Below are 19,510 nucleotides of genomic sequence, written 5' to 3'. Positions count from 1 at the left end.
TCAGCTCGGCTCAGCTCAGCTCCGGTGGCCGCTGTGGCGCTGGTTGGGCACCCGGCCGCTGCCGTCCTGCCTGACGGGCAGCGGAGGAGCGGGACTCCCCGGCGGGGCGGGGCTGGGGAACGTGCCCAGTACGGGGCGGACGGAGCCAGCACGGCCGCCGCCACCGCCGCCACCACGGGCTGGACAGGCAGGACCGGGACGGGGCGGGAGGGGGCTGAGGCGACGCGGCGCTACCCCTGCCCCCGCAGCACCGGTTGCCGCGGGCCGGAATTACCGAGCGGGGCTGGGTCGGAGCGTGAGGTGGAGTGAGAAGGACGAGGAGATGTGAAGCCGTGCCGCGCCGGTCCGTGAGAGCAGCGGTGCCACAACGCTTTTAGGGACCAAAACCCCTCGGACGGGCAGAGCAGCGGGTGAGAGGGTAGGTGCTTGATGCTTGGCGCTGGGGACGGAAGGGAGAGGCAGACCCTCAGACCGCGCTGAAACACCGGGCACACGCCCCTGGGCGGACACAGACCCGGCCCAGGTGCGGAGAGACGCAGGCCCCGGGGCCGCTCTCGCTGCTCCGTACAACTCGCGGTCCCCGATCTCGGGGTCGCCAGTAGTGCCAGGAAGCGTTGCTGGGCTGCGGCAGCGGGGAATGAGAGCTTCGAGTGCCTCTCCCCTTCGTGTACCTAACTGGCTTCCCGTTAAGATCTTCCTTAACTGGAATAACTGCGAGTTTCCCAGCTTGGCAGCTGGATTCTCTTTTATGACAGTACACGAGTGCGGCGTGTTTGTGTTCGGGATGTTCCTCTTTTTTCTTTTCTTTTTTTTGTAATCGGTTTGGATATTTTTTCTTACGGTAGTGTTGCAGTGTGGAAATGTAGTTTGCAATTTAGAGACATAGAAGTGCCTTCATGCCTACCAGTAGTAGCTTTGCATTGCTCCTTATTTCTACGTAGGTCTTTTTGTGTACGGTATTGTTTTACAATCACTGCTGCAAATGTTTGTTTTGTCATGAGACAAATGCGTAATCGCTACTCCCCACTTACATTCAGTTTTGTGAGTGGGGTTTTTAGCTTGGTTGTTGTCGTTTGGGGTTTGTTTTAATATTTCTTACCAGCTATTTAGTTCTTCAAATTATTTCTTTGATAGTGAGTGACAGAATTTCCTTCTGGAATGCTTCTTGATATTCTTAAGTCAAAAAATATTGCTTCTGTTACAGACAATGACTACAATGAGGAGAACATCTTCAGTATTTGAAAAGCTGTCATTCAGGTACACAAGCACAGAGGTTAATCAATGGCCACAGTGAGGCAGACTATCGGAGACCACCAGAGACCCCTCAAATAGGGTAAAGCGAATACGATAATTCCAGGAAATCTAATGAATAATTTGTAAACAAATTGGTGGGCTCCCGGGTGGCTCAGTCACTTGGGAGCCTTCGACAAAGTATTGTAAGGAATTACACAGTATTACTGACCGGCTACCTGGAACCCTAACAAATTGGTCAGCGGTACTCAAGAGCTTGTTTAGAACTTACATTGCATTATTCTGCAAACTTTTTTCTAAACCAGACAGATGTGTAGGAAGAAAGTAAACGTCTTGCACCCCACTACACTGGTCAGGGCCATTAAGATTAGTGCACTATCTATGTGGGTGAAATGTTAACCGATAAACACAGTGGCAGAACCCCACTTTGATCCGCTGCTTGCAACACAAGTGGGATATGAGGGCTGTGAAAAGCAATTTGTTATGTCTGGAGAATTTTAGTATTTCCTCAAGTCCATAGATGTTCAGGAACTTCCTCTTGTGGAAGGTCCGTCTTTAAAAGTATTAAATAAATGGGTCTCAAGTAGGAATTTCTGGATAATGGAATCTCTCTCAAAAAAGGCCACTGCAGCAGTGTGCTTTTAAAGAGCCCGGAACCTCTCTAACAGGCTAGGGACAGACAACAGCTGAGAAGGAATTGTTAGGTTGTGCCTTTTCACCAGGACTCCCCAGTAAATTAACAAGGATGGAAAGGGCTTGTGATAACGTGTGATTTAAGGAAAATGGAGGTGGGATGGATGAAGGAGCAGCTTTAAAGCAGTTGCTGTCCTACGTTCCTACACGTTCTCCCTAGCAAGTTTCTGAAGGCTTCTGACGGCTTAGTGGGTAAGATTTGGTGAGCTTGAACACAAGACTGTTGGTAAAACAAGGATGCTGTCTAGACAAAACCTCACCTAAATTTACCTAAGTCTACCACTTGCTATGAAAGGAGGTAGCTTTGTCCTAATACTGTGTACAGTTCGCCCACCTTGGCATAGATCCAAAATGCAGTCAGTTTGGATGTGAGGAAGCCACCTTCTCGAGTTGTCGGATCCTGTAGTCACTGAGCAGACAGTGCTGTGTGCAGGCTTGAGACCTCTTTCAGAAACCAAACCACTGAGACATGGTTTGATGTTGAACGTCATGACAAGGAGTGACATTGCTCTTTTTTCTTTCAGATGCAAAGCTCACTGATGGAAGCCTTCAACGTCCAATGCAAACCTACCAACAAAACCAACTACTTCTTACCCTTAAAACCCACTTTTTACCCTCAAAACTGCCTTTTTACCATCAAAACCCACTCTTTACCTTCAAAAGACACGACTCTTTACATGGAACTTGACATTACCAATATTGACCATCAAAACTTAGAATTTATTACTGAAACATTTACCATCGAGACAAAATCCACTCATAAGTGGTGCTTAACATTTCTCTACACGATTTTACCATGCAGGACTTTCTTTTAGTTTTGAACTTGAGACTTTGTTTTTTAAGATACACTTCTAATCCAGAAGGGTGGAAACGTCTTAAAACTGCTGAACATAGTAAATTACCGCATTAATATCTCACAAGTGTGAGATAAGGGCCAGCAATAGACCATCTCAAATGCTGCTTGTTCCAGACTCCGGCTGACTTGATGTTATTCGTGTAATGTTACTCCAAGTTAGACACCTGGTGCAAGAGCAACCAGGGATTACAAAGATTGCAACTGACGGTCTGTATATTTCATTTAAAGGCTTACTTAAAATTTCACAAGTAGAATTTTTTGTAAGAGCATCATTTTCTTTCCTGTTCTGTCGGACACTAGGAACTAATGTACTTCACATACGAGTTATAGTCAAGATCTGTAAGAAAATCATCTGGTTCTCAGCTTTATGAAACAACAAATACGCAGATTTGAACGTATTTCTCAAGACGATCTCTGATACTCTTCCGTATGTTTTAACTACATTTTGTTAATATACTGTCCCTTGTCCAAAGTCTCAGTTGTCTGGTTTTGTCTCTCTAAAGTGGCTAGCTAAAGACAAATTCATACGGTGATTTTAATTTTTATTATTAAATGCTATCAGACTGTGACACACTTCTTCTTCACTGGTCCTGCATCAGGAGACCAGTGAGTGGGGAACCTGTAGGAAACACAGGGCATCTGAATAATCTTTCTGGTTTATCCAAGCCGTGTTGTTCAGAGATGTCTAAAGTTTCATCTTTGCTCTTTTAAAGGTAAAAAGCACTTGCCCTACTGTAAATATATAGCATGTAAAATTGATACAGTAGGTAAATACAGCAAAGTTCAAGTGGATTTTTACTGGACTTATCTAACATGCAACGTGTCGTGTGAATTGACAGCTTTCAGAGTGTATTTGATACGCAATAAATTAGATCTTCCTTTCAGTGGTAGGGGAGATGATGCTGTCACTGTGACCCAGAGAAGATAAGTATCTGGGGACTTGTTAGTGGCCACACAGCTCAGGCGCTGAGTGAAGCCACCTGCCTGGCTCTTTCTGGCCCCTGCAGCCGCAAAGGCCAGCACTGAAAACAAGGAGCGGAGGAACTACACGAGTTTCAGCGCAGCACGAAGGGAGAAGTATAAGGCCCTAGTAGGCACCAGTTCCCTGTGTGCCCTGATGCCCTCAAGCTGTCAAGGGGTGGAACCGATCTATATTTCTGGAGTGACAGGGGGATCCCAAGAGTTGGCTGTACTGGAGGCTGAAATCAGTCTGACTGGGAGGAAATGGCAAAAGTACCCCATCGTGAGTGGTCCAGAGGCTCCGTGCATGCTCGGCATCGACTACCTCAGGAGAGGGTACTTCAAAGATCCAAAAGGGTACTGATGGGCTTTTGGCATCGCTGCTTTGGAGACTGAGGAAACTAAGCAGCTGTCCATCTTGCCTGGTCTCTCAGAGGATCCTTCTGTTGTAAGGCTGATAAAGGTCAAACAACAAGTGACAGTCGTGACAACAACGGTGCACCAGTGGCACTATCGCACCGAGACTCCCTGATTCCCATACATAAGCTGATCCATAGACTGGGGAGCCCAGGAGGGATCAGTAGGATCCACTCACCTTTTAATACCCTTATATGTCCAGTGTGAAAGTCTAATGGAGAGTGGAGACTAATAGTAAACTATCGTGGCCTGAATGAAGTCACACCGCCATTGAGTGCTGCCGTAGCGGACATGCTAGAACTTCAGTATGAATTAGAGTCAAAGGCAGCCAAGTGGTATTGATACGCGGATTGACTCCACAACTCGTTAAAGTTGTAAAGTAGGTATGCTTTATTCAGCGCTGAGGTGCATGGGGATCGTTCCTCCAAAGTATGCACACCCAGGGTCGTTTTTCCTTTACATTCATTCCCTCATGGCACACATATGCATTACATTACTGATACGCCTATACATATTTAGTATCTGTCCCCGCTTCGTATTATCATGAGCTAGAAGGTCCTTTGCGCCTGCGCAGTGACCCCTCTGGTCATGGGCAGGGGTCTCAAGATGAAGTAAATGAGTCTTCCTCCTGTGGGCAGGGGTCCTCAAGATAAAGTAAATGAGTCTTCCTCTTCTTAAACTTTTCACCTTTTAATCTTCGCACATGGCTTTAGGGTTTAGTCTGTACCTCATCCATAAATCATCAGCTTCTCCCCCTTATCAATAGACCCAGACATTCGCATTTCCTTGTCAATAGTTGCTTATCGGTAGAATCAGGCCTCTGTCTCCTCCCCTTATCAGTAGTCTGTGCCTTGTTCGCTTGGTAAGCATGATAGGTGTTTACAGCAGACAATACTTTTGTTTAAGCAAGGGATTCTTCTAACTCTCTTATACAATCCCCTGTATTTTCCTTTGTACATTTCATTAACCCTGTATCAATCCCCCCTTTTCTATAAAGTAAGTAAATTCTTTTACTATATTATTTATGACAGAGCTATCCATGTTCTTTCTATCGATTCACAAAATGATTTTGATATACATTGTACATTTCATTAACCCTGTATCAGTATGCCACGACTGATATTGCCAATGCATTTTTCTCCATTCCTTTGACAGCAGAGTGCAGGCCAGTTTGCTTTTACTTGGAGGGGCGTCCAGTACACTTGGAACTGACTGCCCCAGGGGTGGAAACACAGCCCTACCATTTGCCATGGACTGATCCATGCAGCCGCAAAGGGCAGCACTGAAAACAAGGAGCAGAAGAACTACACGAGTTTCAGTGAAGCAGGAAGGGAGAAGTTTGTCGTCCCCGGAGGGCTTTTCCTCAGCATGGCCAACCTCTAACAGGTGCTGCTTTAGGCCACTGAGCAGCCAGTCTGTCTGAGTAGCTACCCTTGGACTTAAAGCCCAATAGTAAAAGGGAAAAAAAGGTTGAGAGTTTGTTCTTCACCTGCATGGGTAGTACCTAATTGCCTGACGTTTTCACAAGCCACTTTGTTTTACTGGCCTTGTGGCCAGTGGAAAGTTTGGGCCAGTTTCACTCCCTCTTAATCCTCCTACAAAGAGCATTTGGAATGAAGTACCATCACACACAAGAACACTATCCCATTTGCTTTGGTAAGTTAAAGAGATATATTGAGCACCACAAATAGCTGATTAAGATGTTGCATTTTAATGCTAAGAAATACTACATTTCCTGCTACAATAGCCTTAGTCATACATTACTCTCAGTAGTTATTCCTGCCGGAGAGAAGAACTTCATCTAACTACAGCATATTAACCCCCAAGGCATTTCCTTCATGCTTCTAGGCAGGCATCCTCACCTGGTTAAATAAACAGGTTTTCAGAAGGGAAGAACTGGTGCAAAAGTGCTTCATGGCTTATTAATGCTTCTGTAGTCTCACATTTCTCCAGAAACACTTTATTGGCTGCTTTTCACACCCTTGCGCACATTGGTACCACTGATTCTGGCTTATTTGCATTACAACTCTACTTGTACAGAGCTCAAACTGATGTATGCGTTGCTCAAAAACAAAACCTGAAGCTGCGGAACAGAAGACTCGAAACAGGTGAAGTGAGCAGCTCTGAGATCGCGCTGCTTTGCAAACGCAGGACATACGACTCAAAATCATTTCTAGAAAGAGTCTAAATGTGTTCCATTAAGCCAAGGTATCTCCACACTGACACTTCTTCAAGGATTGTTCCTCCGCTGGTTGAGTTTCACTCCCTTGAAAGTACTTGTATCTGAACAGTCATCCAAGTAGACCACAATTCCACACACTGGGGAAAATCTGAGGTGTAGAAACATTTACTTTGTACTTTTCCTCTCAGCCTTTATCGCAAACATGCAATAAAGCAGAACACTGGCAGGATGACACCCCATGCAAAACAAGGCCCATCAGCAAGCCTGGAACAACCAAACAGCCTCTCCTTGACAGTCAGAAGCGGATTTGACACACATCACCTTGGGAAGTCCGTGGCTTTGCCAGGACGACACGTTTCCCTGTGCTGTATCCCGAGCTGCTCTGCAACTCCAGCAAGCAAAATGGCTTTGATAAAGCACCGGGTCTCCAAAGCGATCACTGTAGGCACGGCTCAGGTTCAACAAGTTTGTGAAAAACTGCCTGCTACCAGAAGCAGCCCGAAGAAGCCACCCTGTGCTTCCAGCATGGAATTAGGGGCTTTCCCTTAAGAACAGTACGTGCACTGGGAGGAGAAAAGCATCGTGGTAAAAACGGCAGCTCCCGAGGCATGAGCGGCGTTGTTCCTTGCTTGGCGAGCAGGCGGCGGCGGCTCCTGGCGGGGCCTGCCGCCACCCGCGGGGAATCGAACGCTTCGAAGGGTTCCACTTCCCGCCGTCCTCACGTCCCGTCCGTTAGTTGCCATGAGCGCAGAGTCGCCCTAGGCTGCTCGCTGCTGCGGTCCTGCTTCCGGACGGTCCCCGACGTGCGAGCCCGGCAAGCGACACCCGGGGCGGGGCGGGGCGGGAGGGCGCCGAGGCGGCGCGGCCTTGCGGCTGTCCCCGCGCAGTGGTTGCCGCGGGTCGGAAGTGCCGAGCGGGGCTGGGTCGTAGCGTGAGGTGGAGGGAGAAGGGCGAGGCGAGGTGAAGCGAGGGATCCCTCGGAGCCGCGCTCTGCCCTCGCCTTTCGCGTCAGGGTCGCTTTGGTTTGGCTGTGTTTGGGCTCTTGCCGCTCCCGAGCGCGGACGTGCTGCGTGCCGTGCCGGTCCGTGAGAGCAGCGGTGCCACAATGCTTTTCGGGACCAAAACCTGTCGGAAAGGCAGAGCGGGGGGTGAGCGGGTAGGTGCTGCAGGCTTAGCGCTGGTGACGGAAGGCCGGACAGTTCCATTTGGAACGGGTACTATGACGTCAACCGACTTTGAGAGCTTATCTTGCGACCCGGAACAAGCAGACCCTCAGACCCCGGTGAAACACTGGGCAGCCGCGCCTCGGGAGAGCAGAGAAACCCCTGGGCGGACGGACACCCCGGTCCCGGAGCTGACAAACTCGGACCCCTTTGCTTCCCGCTAAGGTTAAAGGGATAATTAACTGCGGGTTTGCTGGGTTGGCGGCTGGATTATTTCTGATGAAAGTGAACAAGCGTGGCGTGTGTGTGTGTGTGTGTGTGTGTGCGTGCGTGCGTGCGCAGGGTGTTCCTTACTTCGAATTTGTGTGTGTGTGTTTGGGTTTTGGTGGGCTTTTTAGGATTTTTGGGTGGTTGGTTTTACTTTTTTGTTGCTGATTTGGTTTGGTTTTTTTTTCTTACGGTAGTGTTGCATTGTGGAAGTGTCGTTTGCAATTTAGAGACGTACAAGTGCCTTCATGTCTACCTGTAGTAGTTTTGTATTGCTCCTTATTTCTACCTGGGTGTTTTTGTGTACGTTATTGTTTTGCAGTCACTGCTGCAAATGTTTGTTTTGTCATGAGACAAATGCGTAATCGCTACTCCCCAGTTACATTCAGTTTTGTGAGTGGGGTTTGAGTTTGGTTGTTGTCGTTTGGGTTTTTTTTAATATTTCTTACCAGCTATTTAGTTCTTCAAGTTATTTCTTTGATAGTGAGTGACAGAATTTCCTTCTGGAATGCTTCTTGATATTCTGAAGTCAACAAAAAAAATTTTTACCTCTGTTACAGATACCAGCAATGACTTTAAAGAAGAGAATACCTTCAGTGTTTAAAGAGGTATCATTCAGGTGGCCCAACAAATGTCCTGCCAAGAAAAGAACAGCATGCACTGCAAACTTGGGCCGAGTACAACCTGAGGAAGCTCCAGAGAAAGTACCGAGAGGTTCTATTTATTCTAGAACCTCTGAGAAGCCTAAGCCTTTTGGCCGGGAAGAGCTAAGTAAGTGTGTCTTCTGTCCTTCCCCCCTTTTCTTCAGAACGAAAACCCTAAAAGTTAGAAAACGCAGTTCTCGTTTGTTGCACTGATATAAGACGGGGTTGTGACGAATAAAGCCTTCAGCACTAGGCTGCAATTTTGTGAGTCCCCTAAGGCAACTGCAGGCACTGGCGTTGGAAAACCTGTAGTTTTGTCTGTTTAAAAATCTACTTGTAACGATCGGTTTTGAGGAGGTTTTTATAATACACAGACTTAGCCAGGTCTTCTGTGTTGTGCAGAGAAAAGTACATTTCACCTTTGTCTTTATGGCTTCCATTCTTCACAAGTCTCTGCATGCTAACCCTGCTCAGGAAGAGGTCTGGTATCTGTAGGGTTACCTGCTCTGCTAGTTACTCGCTTACTTTTCCGTCCTTGTTCTTACGTTTATTAGCATAGAATTACAAATGTCAATTAAGTTACAATAAGGAAAAAGACCAGAGTGGTAGTTTGTCTTGTACTGGAAGAACTGAAACGGGTAAATAAACCATAGTTCAAAACTGTGTGCTGACCTGCAAATTCAAGTGGCCGTGTTTAAGCTGTTCATCTCGTGGGTTTGCGTGGCGGAGCAGACCTGGCTTTTCTGGGTGCTCCTGCAGAATGCTACCTTTTAAACATCCTTTTTCAAAGAGAAACAGTAAATATTTTTTGAAATCTGATTTTTCTTGCAGTTGTTAACGATGGAATTGCCCCACCACGTAAAATTCTTTTTCCACCTGAGAAAATCTGCATGGATTGGCAACAGCCACTGAATGTTGGAGTTGGACTGGAGAACCTGGGCAATACGTGTTTCCTTAATGCTACTCTACAATGTTTGACGTACACACCTCCTCTGGCCAGTTACATGCTGTCTCTTGAACACAGCAAGTCATGTGAGTCCTTTCTAGCATTATTATAAATATGTTGGGCAAAGGTGAAAGAACAAGAGTGATTCTGTGGAGAAAACGCGTGGCTTTCCCGTTTTACCGGCTTTGAACGCCATCTTCGTGGTCTTTTTCAACCTAAATGATTCTGTGATTCCGTGATTCTTTAACAGAAAGCTCGGAATGGTATATAAAGTGCATTTGTCCATTCAATGCACAATGGTAAAATTGCAAATAAAGACCATTTCTTGCTTTGTGTGAATAATGAAGTACGTTGTAAAGGAAGGCATTTGGTGAACATTTGACATTTGGATTTCCTGCTGGTAGAAAGGTGGTAAACTTTAGGATGGTGGCATCGTGGATTCTTTGTCTCTGCAGCCTAGATACCATAATGTGCTAATACTGCAATAAATGACACGTTCACTATTGACCCATTAAAAAAGATCGCACCCTAGAAAGCACTCTGAGCTAATTTCCGCTGACCTGAAATGGAAATTTGTGTGGGGCAGTATTAAAATTTTGACTGGTTTTATTCTAGTTAAAAGTTTGTCTTTTTTGAACCTTTGAATTTGTGTTCTTTGCATTTCCATTCTACGCTTGAACTGATTTGCCATTGGAGCCTCTTTGCATATCCTTCTAGGTCTATTTTGACAAAGGTACATGCGTGCTTTTTGGTTTGGCATCTTAGTGTTTATTCCTAGAAATTTAACTGTGTTTTTTTGACATAGATAAAAATGTGCCCAGTTAAGAACCCTGTCGCAAAAGGGAGGGCAGAAATACTTACACATACCTTCCTTTCATCTTTCCTTTCTCCCAGAGGGTTCTTAGCTCTGTGTCACGTAGCTCACCTAACAGCAGTATCCTGAAAATCACACACATTCTCTCTTAGCGCTGTGTCATCAATTTCAATAGTGTTTGTCACGGATACTAGTTTTTGGTTTTGTTCTTTTTTGGTAGCAATGCTTATTTGACTAGACTGTGTTGCTTCTTTCACTCTTCAGGTCACGAAAAAGACTTCTGTATGATGTGTACATTGGAAGCTCACATTAACCAGGCCCTGTGTTTCTCTAATAATGCTTTCAAACCTATAGCTGTTATCAATGGCCTTAAAAGTAAGTAATTTCAGATGGTTCTCTTTTGATATATTTGGTAACTTTTCAAAGCACTATCTGATGCATAGAAATGATTTTGGTACTTTTAGAAACGTGAGTTTTCTTTCAGTTTCTATGAGAGAAATATAACCACCTTCTTTTTTATTAGGAATAGGAAAACATTTCTGTTACGGCAGTCAAGAGGATGCACATGAATTCTTGTCCTTCACTGTTGATGCTTTGCAGAGAGCTTGCTTGAATGGAGGAACCACGTACGCGTAAACAAATCATTTCACTTTTAGATGTTCTCTAGCCCCTTTTACTCCTTTCTTTACTATAGCACATTAAAACGAATGTCCTTGGTAAAAACTGTTTGAAGAGTTAACTCGGAGCCTCGCATCATCTGAGGTCTGATTTACCATTTCTTTCCAGATGGGACACATCTTCTCACGCCACCACACTTATTTATCAAATATTTGGAGGATACCTAAGATCCCAAGGTACTTGTTAAAAATCTTCCTGTCCTTTGAACTGGTCTGTGTCTGTTCGTCTGTAGTAAAGGCCTCTGTACTTTGACTAAAGTAAAATGTATGAAGACTTTCAATTTGTCCAGTCAGTGCTAAGCATTTGTATTTTGATTCCAGTAAAATGCTTGAACTGCCAAGCCGTTTCGGATAGGCACGAACCATTCCTCAGTATTACTCTGGATATAGAGGTAAGGTGTTTTGTGAATACGGGTCGAGCTGTAGAAGGACCTGTAGAGCTTTCCAAATAAAGGCATTTTACTTAAAAATATATACTGCTAAAAGGAAAGAGCTTGGCGTTGGGTGGGAGTGGATTGGACTTTGGCCTTGTGTGGAAGGCATCTAGGTGCTCTCCCTGTCTGCAGTGGGTTTAAGCTGTAAAAACAGTAATTACATCTAGACAAACGCCTATACTCTCAGACTACTCGATTATTCTGCTTCAGCATCTATACATCTATCGTTAGGCTGATGGGTTTGATCGTTCTCATTATTGATGCCATAGCATAGTACAGATGCTGTCTGTGGCACTGCAGACTTTATTTTCTTATTTCAAAATAGCATCATTTCCACAGGAGGTAAATGCTCAGCGTACTCTGAGGTTTCTGCCTCCTTCACAGTGGTTGCCGGTTGACAGTAGGTCACTTGAGGATGCGCTAGCAAGGTTCTCTCGTTAACTAGCAGGAAGTGTTTGAAATTTTGCATTTCCAGTGACTTAGTGCTCTACTTTCTTATTCATCCAGACCGTTACGTCTGTCACCAAGGCGCTGGAACAATTTGTGAAACCTGAACAACTGGGTGGAGAAAACAGCTATAAGTGCAGCAAGTAAGATTCTTACTAATTCCATCTGAGTCCAAGAGAACGCATTTCATGTTATCACATGAATATCTGGAAAGAGAAGAATTGCGGCCATTAGCTCCTATTAGACTTTTATTCCTACTGCCGCCTGCACTGGGGTTTATTAGCCTTCGTAATTGTGAGGTTGCACACAGAAATGTTCATCTGGCCAGAAGTTAAAGGGGGTGTCTGCTAAGTAGTGGTGAGCTGAAGCACGGAGCTAAGGACAACGATTTGGGGTGGGAGGCAACATCAGCTCGTTGAAGGTCCTAGTGTTCCCTGTGGAAGAAACTGGGATTGGGTCTCAGTGCATGTGAAAGGTGGTCATTAACACGAGCAGCCTCTAATGACTCGCTAAAAAATGTCTTGCACGGTTCTCGTGCTGAATTGTTGGGAAGCCTCTCCTTTTTGTCATTAGGATAGATGCTCAGATGTTTGCTTGGCTATGAAAAGAGAATGTTCTAAGACCTTTGTTTTGTAGAGCTGTCCGCTTACATGCTGTTACCTTCTGTCTGTTAACAAACCCAAAGTGCGGCGTATGGGTTCATAAGCCTGCGTGAGAGACGTAAACTTGTTTGAATTTTGGGAGGGGGAAGAATTTGCTGTTAAACATTTGTCTGTGCTTGCTTTTAAGGTGCACAAACATGGTTCCTGCCTCCAAGACGTGCACAATACATCGTTCCTCCAAAGTTCTTATCATGTCGCTGAAAAGATTTGCAGATTTTAGTGGTGGCAAGATCAGCAAGGTATATTTGCAGCTGTAAAGCAGCTTTATCTTCTATATATCTATGTTCTTTATCTTCTTGGAATGGGAGATTTCCCCAAGAAAAGATCATTTTAAAGAGGGGGAGTTTAGATTGGATATAAGGAAGAAATTAGGGTTAGGGTGGTTAGGGTGGTGAGGCACTGGAATGGGTTGCCCAGGGAAGTTGTGAATGCTCCATCCCTGGCGGTGTTAAAGATCAGGTTGGACAGAGCCTTGGGTGGCATGGTTTAGTGGGAGGTGTCCCTGCCCATGGCAGGGGGGTTGGAACTAGATGATCTTAAGGTCCTTTCTGACCCTAACTGTTCTGTGATTCTTTGATTTAAAAGTTGTTAGTGTTTGCAGGCTGTAACTATAATAACAATTGTCTAAGAAGCGTCAATCTAGCAACTATGGCTTACGGTAACCCTAAGAGTAGACGTCACTCTTAGAGCTAATTCTGTAGAAAACAGTTCTCTGCAGCTTAAATTATTAAATGTTGTTTCTGAGAATAGGTATTTTTAAATGAATGAAGAATATATTTGTGTGATCCTAGCCTGTGTTCTTAGAAGGGTTTTCCTCAGGCTGTTCCATGAAGCGTTTCAGGGTAATATTTGAATCTTCCTGTTTTCTTTTAGCACGTAAACTACCCTGAATATTTGGATCTCCGAGCATATATGTCCCAGTCAACGGGAGAACCACTCATCTATTCTTTATATGCAGTTCTTGTTCATTCTGGTTTCAGCTGTAATGCAGGACACTATATCTGCTTCATAAAGGTGGGTATCGGCTTGATTTCCAACAGGGTAAAATAAACAAAGAAAATGAATGTTACTGGCAGCCACCATTTTGATGGAGAAAGGTTGAATGATGTGTTCTGTTCGATCTGTTTGGTACGTTTTGTGCTGTAGTGTTCCGCCTGTGATGTCATTTCGACAACATGCATTTTGTCTGAAGGTATCACTGTCTTTTATTTGCAGGCCGGCAATGGATTTTGGTATCGAATGAATGATGCCATAGTGGAGCGTTCTGATATCAAAACAGTTCTCAATCAGCAAGCTTATTTACTTTTTTATATCAGGTAATACCAACTACTGACTCTGTTCAGAATATATTTACTTTCCTGTTACTGATACTTTTCTTTCTTTCCAAGTGTTTTTCTTTCTGTCCTAGGCAAAGTTTACTGTTTGTGTAATTCAGTTCTGTCTAACCTGAACTTACCGCTGTCATTTACTGTCTTTCATTGTTTGCCCTTAAACTGGTGAGCTTGTGCATATTGCTCTACATCTGCTCTATGTAGCTGTCTAATATAGAAGAGGAGAAATTACGCCATAGAAGGTGTAAGGGGGAGTTGTTGCTCTGACAAGCACAGTCATTGTAGGGAGACCATTGTCTATTTCTTACTTTGTAGTCTTGGTTGAGTCTTTTATATATGTCTTCTGTGTCACATCATCTGTTCCTTTAAAATTATAGTTGGGGTTTTAATCCAAGAATAGACTGAAAGAAAAACTCTAAACTGAGATCACTGCTTTTTTCCCAAGGCGCTATGATTTGACACTTGGAGAATGTGGGCTTTCCTTACCAGCACCGTCTTATGCCCGTTCATTCCTTGGTCAGCGGGGGCCTAAGAGTAAGCAGGCTGGATTTACGGGACCACGACTTCCTCCTCATATGGTTAAGGTAATTTGCAGGGAGTAAATAATGACACCAAATTGATAATGTTGTTTTCTTTTGATGTGTGGGGGGTATTGTTTTATAGCATCGAGTTCTATTTTCCCTCCCACACTACAGCTTTCTTCACAACCGTCATGCGACAGCCAGAATTATTGAAACAGTGGCTAATCCTAAACTGTGCAGCCATGCTACTTCATTATACTTCCAACTCAAAGTGCTTTCTAAAGCACTGACAGCTACGCTTTTGAGACACTTGAAGGAGTCTATTAATTCTTGATGATGATGATGATAAGAACAATAGCAGTAGTAATAATAATTAAATATCACTCTCCGTCAGTGTTGCTTTAGCTGAGACAGTGAGAAAGATTTTTCTTGGTCCTGAGTAGCAGAGCAATTATTGCAGTGTTTCCAGGGAATGTTTAAAGGGGAAAATAAACATATTTGGGAAGAGCTGTAGTCAATGTTAAGTTGTTTGAGTGGGTTTCAAAAAATGAGGCTCATTTGATACCAAGATGCAGTAAACCAAAAGCAGCAGGAATTAAATACACTTGTTGGACTTAGGTTTATATTGGAAGTGAGGTGTTTATCTTTTTAGGTGGTGAGGCAATTTTTAGAAATATTTAGTAGGAGAATTTAATGTTTTAGTAAGTGCTGTGTAATTGCACATATTCATCTTGCAATCTTTTCTTTTTCAATACAGAAATCAAGTTGTGGAAATGGAAATGGACCCCTAAAAGGAGATACAAATCCTCTTGGTATGACCATAAACAAGCCATCTTCAGCTCCACCAACTGCTTGCATTCGAAACGTGGAAATGACCAGGCCTTCATCTACGGATCCATCGAAAGCCCAGAAGATCACTATCAGTATTCCTAACAAATTGCCTGAGCTTCAGACTGTGTCACAACCTGGCTGTGTTACCAGTGCTTTGGAGAATGAGGATCTCAGCAAGGCCGTTCCTTCCTCCACAATTACAGATTCTCTCAGAGCAGAGTCTTCCTCAAATGCATCTACAGTGGCAGTTGCTGCTAACATTTCCAAACAGGAAGTTCCTGATGAAATGTTTGTAGAGCCAGCAGTGAATGTAAGTCCTACAGTCGGCTCCGATGCTCTAGTCCCTTCCAGTGCAGAGTCTTCAGGAAAGTCTGTGGAGTCGAATGGCGTGTTGAAAAGGAATTGCAGCATATCTTCATATGGAATTGTAATGGGGAAGGTGGTTGGCACATTGCAGAATTCCCATTCTTTCTGTGAGAGTGCTGAAGAAGAGAGATCCCATCATGAGCTGCCACAAAATGATTCACTAAATGGTGCTATTAGTTTAGATATTGGATTTAAACAAAAGGGACAGAAACTTGATGATTTTGCTTGCCAAGTCCAACCTGCTAAACCTTCTGAGATTTTCTTTGCTAAAACAAATGGATTGCTTTCACGAGCAAGTTATGTATGCTCCATCTAGAACTTCTCACCTATGACGTGTTTAGTATTCAGGAGGAATGTTCCTAATTCATGTGAAATACTGTGAAAACACACAGCACTGATTTCCTCATTAACACTTTGTGCTACTGTCCCATTAGTTTTCTACATTTGTTTTTTTGTGGTTTGTTAGTTTGTTAACGTCTATGTTTTAATTGTAGATACCTGTAGCTGAGTCACCGATTCCTCAAGAAATAATCTTAGAATCCCTGGCCTGCAACCACCTGAACAGGTTGTCAGAGAAAACAAGGTAAATTGAGTATACTCTGATGAAAACAAGATTTCATACAAGTTTATCATTCTTTTACCCATCTGCTAGTACTATTTAATAGAAAGCTTTAAATTAGTACAGCAAATTCCACACTGTACATGTAGGATTGCAGATGTCAGCACCGAGCATGTGTTATTGTCATATTAAATACAGGCAGATGCCTCCTGGAATGCTTCTGTTTCTTCACAGAATGGTTTTCCATTTTTTACCATTGGAATCCTTTCTCTGTTCTCTTTTTTCCACCCTAGGATGCGTGCGAGCCAATACAGGCCTTCGCATAATGAAAGAAACAGTCCAAATAATGGCAAAAGCTGGGGAAAATACTCTGATTATAGATCCCGAAGCAGAGAAAGAACAGAACAAGACAGGAATAAGTATTATCGTTCCAAAGGAGAGAAAACCTGGAGCCCGGAAACATACTGTCAAGATGAAGCACAGAGATGGGAAAAATGCAGATATTACGAGGATTATGACTCTGCTCGTAGAACAGGAAATGGTAGAGAGAGGAAGTACACTCATTCTGACAAAGACTTTGACAAACGGAGTCAATTCTCGAAATCAGAGCGGGATGATCCCTGCAAGAGCAGATGGGCTGACAACACTCACTGCAGAGAGGAAGGAGCGCATCACTTGAGCAGCCACAGAGGGAACCTCCGTCATTGTTCAGTACCTCCGCAGCAGTCTGAAAAACACTCTCGGGAAGGGCACGCACCTCCACCTGCCTCAGCTCGTGCACAATTTGACAACGCTTTCTGGGAAAATAAGAAACTGAGGCTTGGCAAGAGGAAATACAGTGACACAGAAGGAGGCGAAAGCGAAGTGGAAAGGAAACGCCGCAAGATAGATGATAAATATCAAGAGACGGATTACAGGTAAACAGGGATTCCAGCATAATCTGCAATTTTTTCCCTAACTCTTCTCTGAATGTTTCTCATGCCTGTCTTTTTCCCATTGTGTCTAAGTGATTTATAATAATAATCCGCCTGCGGGTTGGTCATTAGGCTGGTCATTAGGTTGGTCAAGCAAACGTAGGAAGATGTTGCTGAATAGCGTTAGAACGCTAGATCTGGAGCACAAAGTTAAGAACCTGTCCTGGTTTAAGCCCAGCCTGCTGAACCCAGGACAGAACCGCATCCGCGCACTGTTCTTGATTAGGTTACAACAGTTACATATTTTTAACTCCACATATTCCACAATTAGCCCCTGTAAGGATTTGTGTACAAACCAAGACTTACTGTTATTTAATCTGAGGGCTTATGTCTGTTGCATCTGAAGTCAGATGTGCAGAAATTACTGCAAAATAGCTGGCACACAGCAAGCCATCACCTGTGGTAAAGTAAATAACACTTCATACACACATCAAACACTGCATCCCTTTTCCTATTTTTAACCTGCATGTTTCCCTCAGACCTCAGGATTTGGATGGCCTTGTGTTTCACATTGACAATGACTAGGACTGGTTTGGCTTTAGTGAATGCTTTTGCCAGCAGGTGGCCAACTCTGGTTATTTCTAAACCAGTCAAAAGTAGAGGAAGAAGTTAAATGTCTTGCACCCCACTACACAGGCCAGGGCCGTTAAGATTAGTGCGCTATTTGTGTAGACGTGAGAGATGTTAACCGATAAACACAGTGACAGAACCCCACTTTGGTCCACTGCTTGCAACACAAGTGGGATATGAGGGCTGTGAAAAGCCATTTGTTAAGTCTGGAGAATTTTAGTATTTCCTCAAGTCCATAGATGTTCATGAACTTCCTCTTGTGGAAGGTCCGTCTTTAAAAATACTAAATAAAGGGGTCTGAAGTAGGAACTTTCACTTTAGCATAGATCCAAAATGCAGTCTGTTTGGATGTGGGGAAGCTACCTTCTCAAGTCCGTCAGATAATATAGTCACAGAGCAGATGGAGCTGTGTGCAGGCTTGAGACCTCTCTTTCAGAAACCTAACCACTGAGACAGGGTTTGGCGTTGAACGTCATGACATGGACTGACATTGCTTTCTTTTGTCTTTCAGATACAAAGCTCACTGATGGAATCCTTCGATACCCAAACTAAACCTACTGTCAAAACCAACTACGTCTTATCATCAAACCTGACTCTTTACCATCAAAACTGTGTGCCATCAAAGCTGATGGTTTACCATCAAACCTGGCTGTTTACCATCAAGAATGACTCTACCATCAAAACTGACTGCTTACCATCGAACCTGTCTTTGCCGTCAAAACTGACTCTTTACCACCAGACCTGACTGTTTACCGTCAAACCTGGCTTTACCATCAAAGCTGGCACTTTAGCACCAAACCTGACTGTTTACCATCGAAGCTGCCTTTACCATCAAAACTGACTCGTTACCATCAAATGTGACTTTTTACCACCAAACGTGACCGTTTGCATCAAACCTGACTGTTTACCATCGAACCTGGCTTTACCATCAAAAAAGATGAGTCTTTACCTTCAAAAACAACGACTCTTTTATCTTCAGACTGGACTTTATCGATGTTGACCATCAAAACTTTGAATTTATTATTGAAACATTCACCGTCAAGACAAAATCCATATATTTTAATTCCATTTTCTTAATATACTGTCACTTGTCTGAAGTCTCAGTTGTCTGGTTTTGTCTCTCTAAAGGGGCTAGTTAAAGACAAATTTATACTGTGATTTTAATTTTTATTATTAAATGCTAACAAACTGTGGTGCACTTCATATTCGCTGGTCCTGCATCAGGAGACCAGTGAGTGGGAACCTCTATGAAATAAAGTTCATCTGACTAATCTGTCTGGTCTAATTAATCGACTTGAGGAGAAACGATCTGAGTTTTCCCCCTACTTGCCTTACATTTTGCTGAAGCTCATGGAAAGCAATGGACAAAATTCCTCCTTAATTTAGGGTGGGAAACCAGCTCTTACCGGAGTAACATTTATAGCTGCACAGCTATGAGTGTTCAGCCTTACGAAAACAACTGATTTTGCAGCTGAGGAGTTTTCTCTCTGAAAAATTCAACCTGTCAATTTAAATCAGTGTGCTTAAAGGTAGGCAAAGAGGCCTTTTACTTACAAGAGCAGTTGCAAAATCAGATCTTAACCTCTTAAACAAGTAAATCAGCACGCACCTCCCATGTATTCTTGGTAAATAAGGAGCTATGCAACAGTCGAGTTTCACACTTTAGAGGAAGTCCCCAGGCTGAATCAACAGGTCCTCCTGATAAATGAAAATGTTACTATTGCAGTGGATTTACATCGAACACCACATTTTTAACAACGGTTGATACAGAGTTATGTCATGCAAATCACTTGTGTACACCAACTAATACTTAAATCAGTCCCTATCTGTGCAGCATTTACATTTTTATATTCAAACTGTAGCTAGAAACATTTTACAAGAAACTATGGAAATGGATCTTGTAAGCCACAAGTCTTAGTTTGTAGGATTTGGTCTACAAGAGACC

General features: G+C 43.7%; 1 protein-coding gene across 1 annotated transcript; it reads left to right on the top strand.

The window, feature by feature from the left end:
• The first annotated feature begins 7,550 nt into the window (after positions 1-7,550).
• Positions 7,551-18,802, top strand: LOC136017827 (ubiquitin carboxyl-terminal hydrolase 42-like). Its single transcript, XM_065686483.1, has 16 exons — positions 7,551-7,747; positions 8,350-8,560; positions 9,265-9,465; positions 10,458-10,568; positions 10,717-10,819; positions 10,980-11,047; positions 11,192-11,262; positions 11,812-11,894; positions 12,541-12,652; positions 13,287-13,427; positions 13,629-13,729; positions 14,190-14,328; positions 15,023-15,754; positions 15,957-16,045; positions 16,315-16,938; positions 18,077-18,802. The coding sequence occupies exons 2-16, from the start codon at positions 8,359-8,361 to the stop codon at positions 18,090-18,092; spliced, it is 2,793 nt and encodes a 930-aa protein (XP_065542555.1). The 5' UTR covers positions 7,551-7,747; positions 8,350-8,358; the 3' UTR covers positions 18,093-18,802.
• Positions 18,803-19,510: the final 708 nt, after the last annotated feature.

This window comes from Lathamus discolor, chromosome 6 (assembly GCF_037157495.1).
Source record: "Lathamus discolor isolate bLatDis1 chromosome 6, bLatDis1.hap1, whole genome shotgun sequence".
NCBI classification, from domain to species: domain Eukaryota; kingdom Metazoa; phylum Chordata; class Aves; order Psittaciformes; family Psittacidae; genus Lathamus; species Lathamus discolor.
Note: the sequence above shows the minus strand (reverse complement) of the source record. Positions and strands in the feature narration are given on the sequence as shown.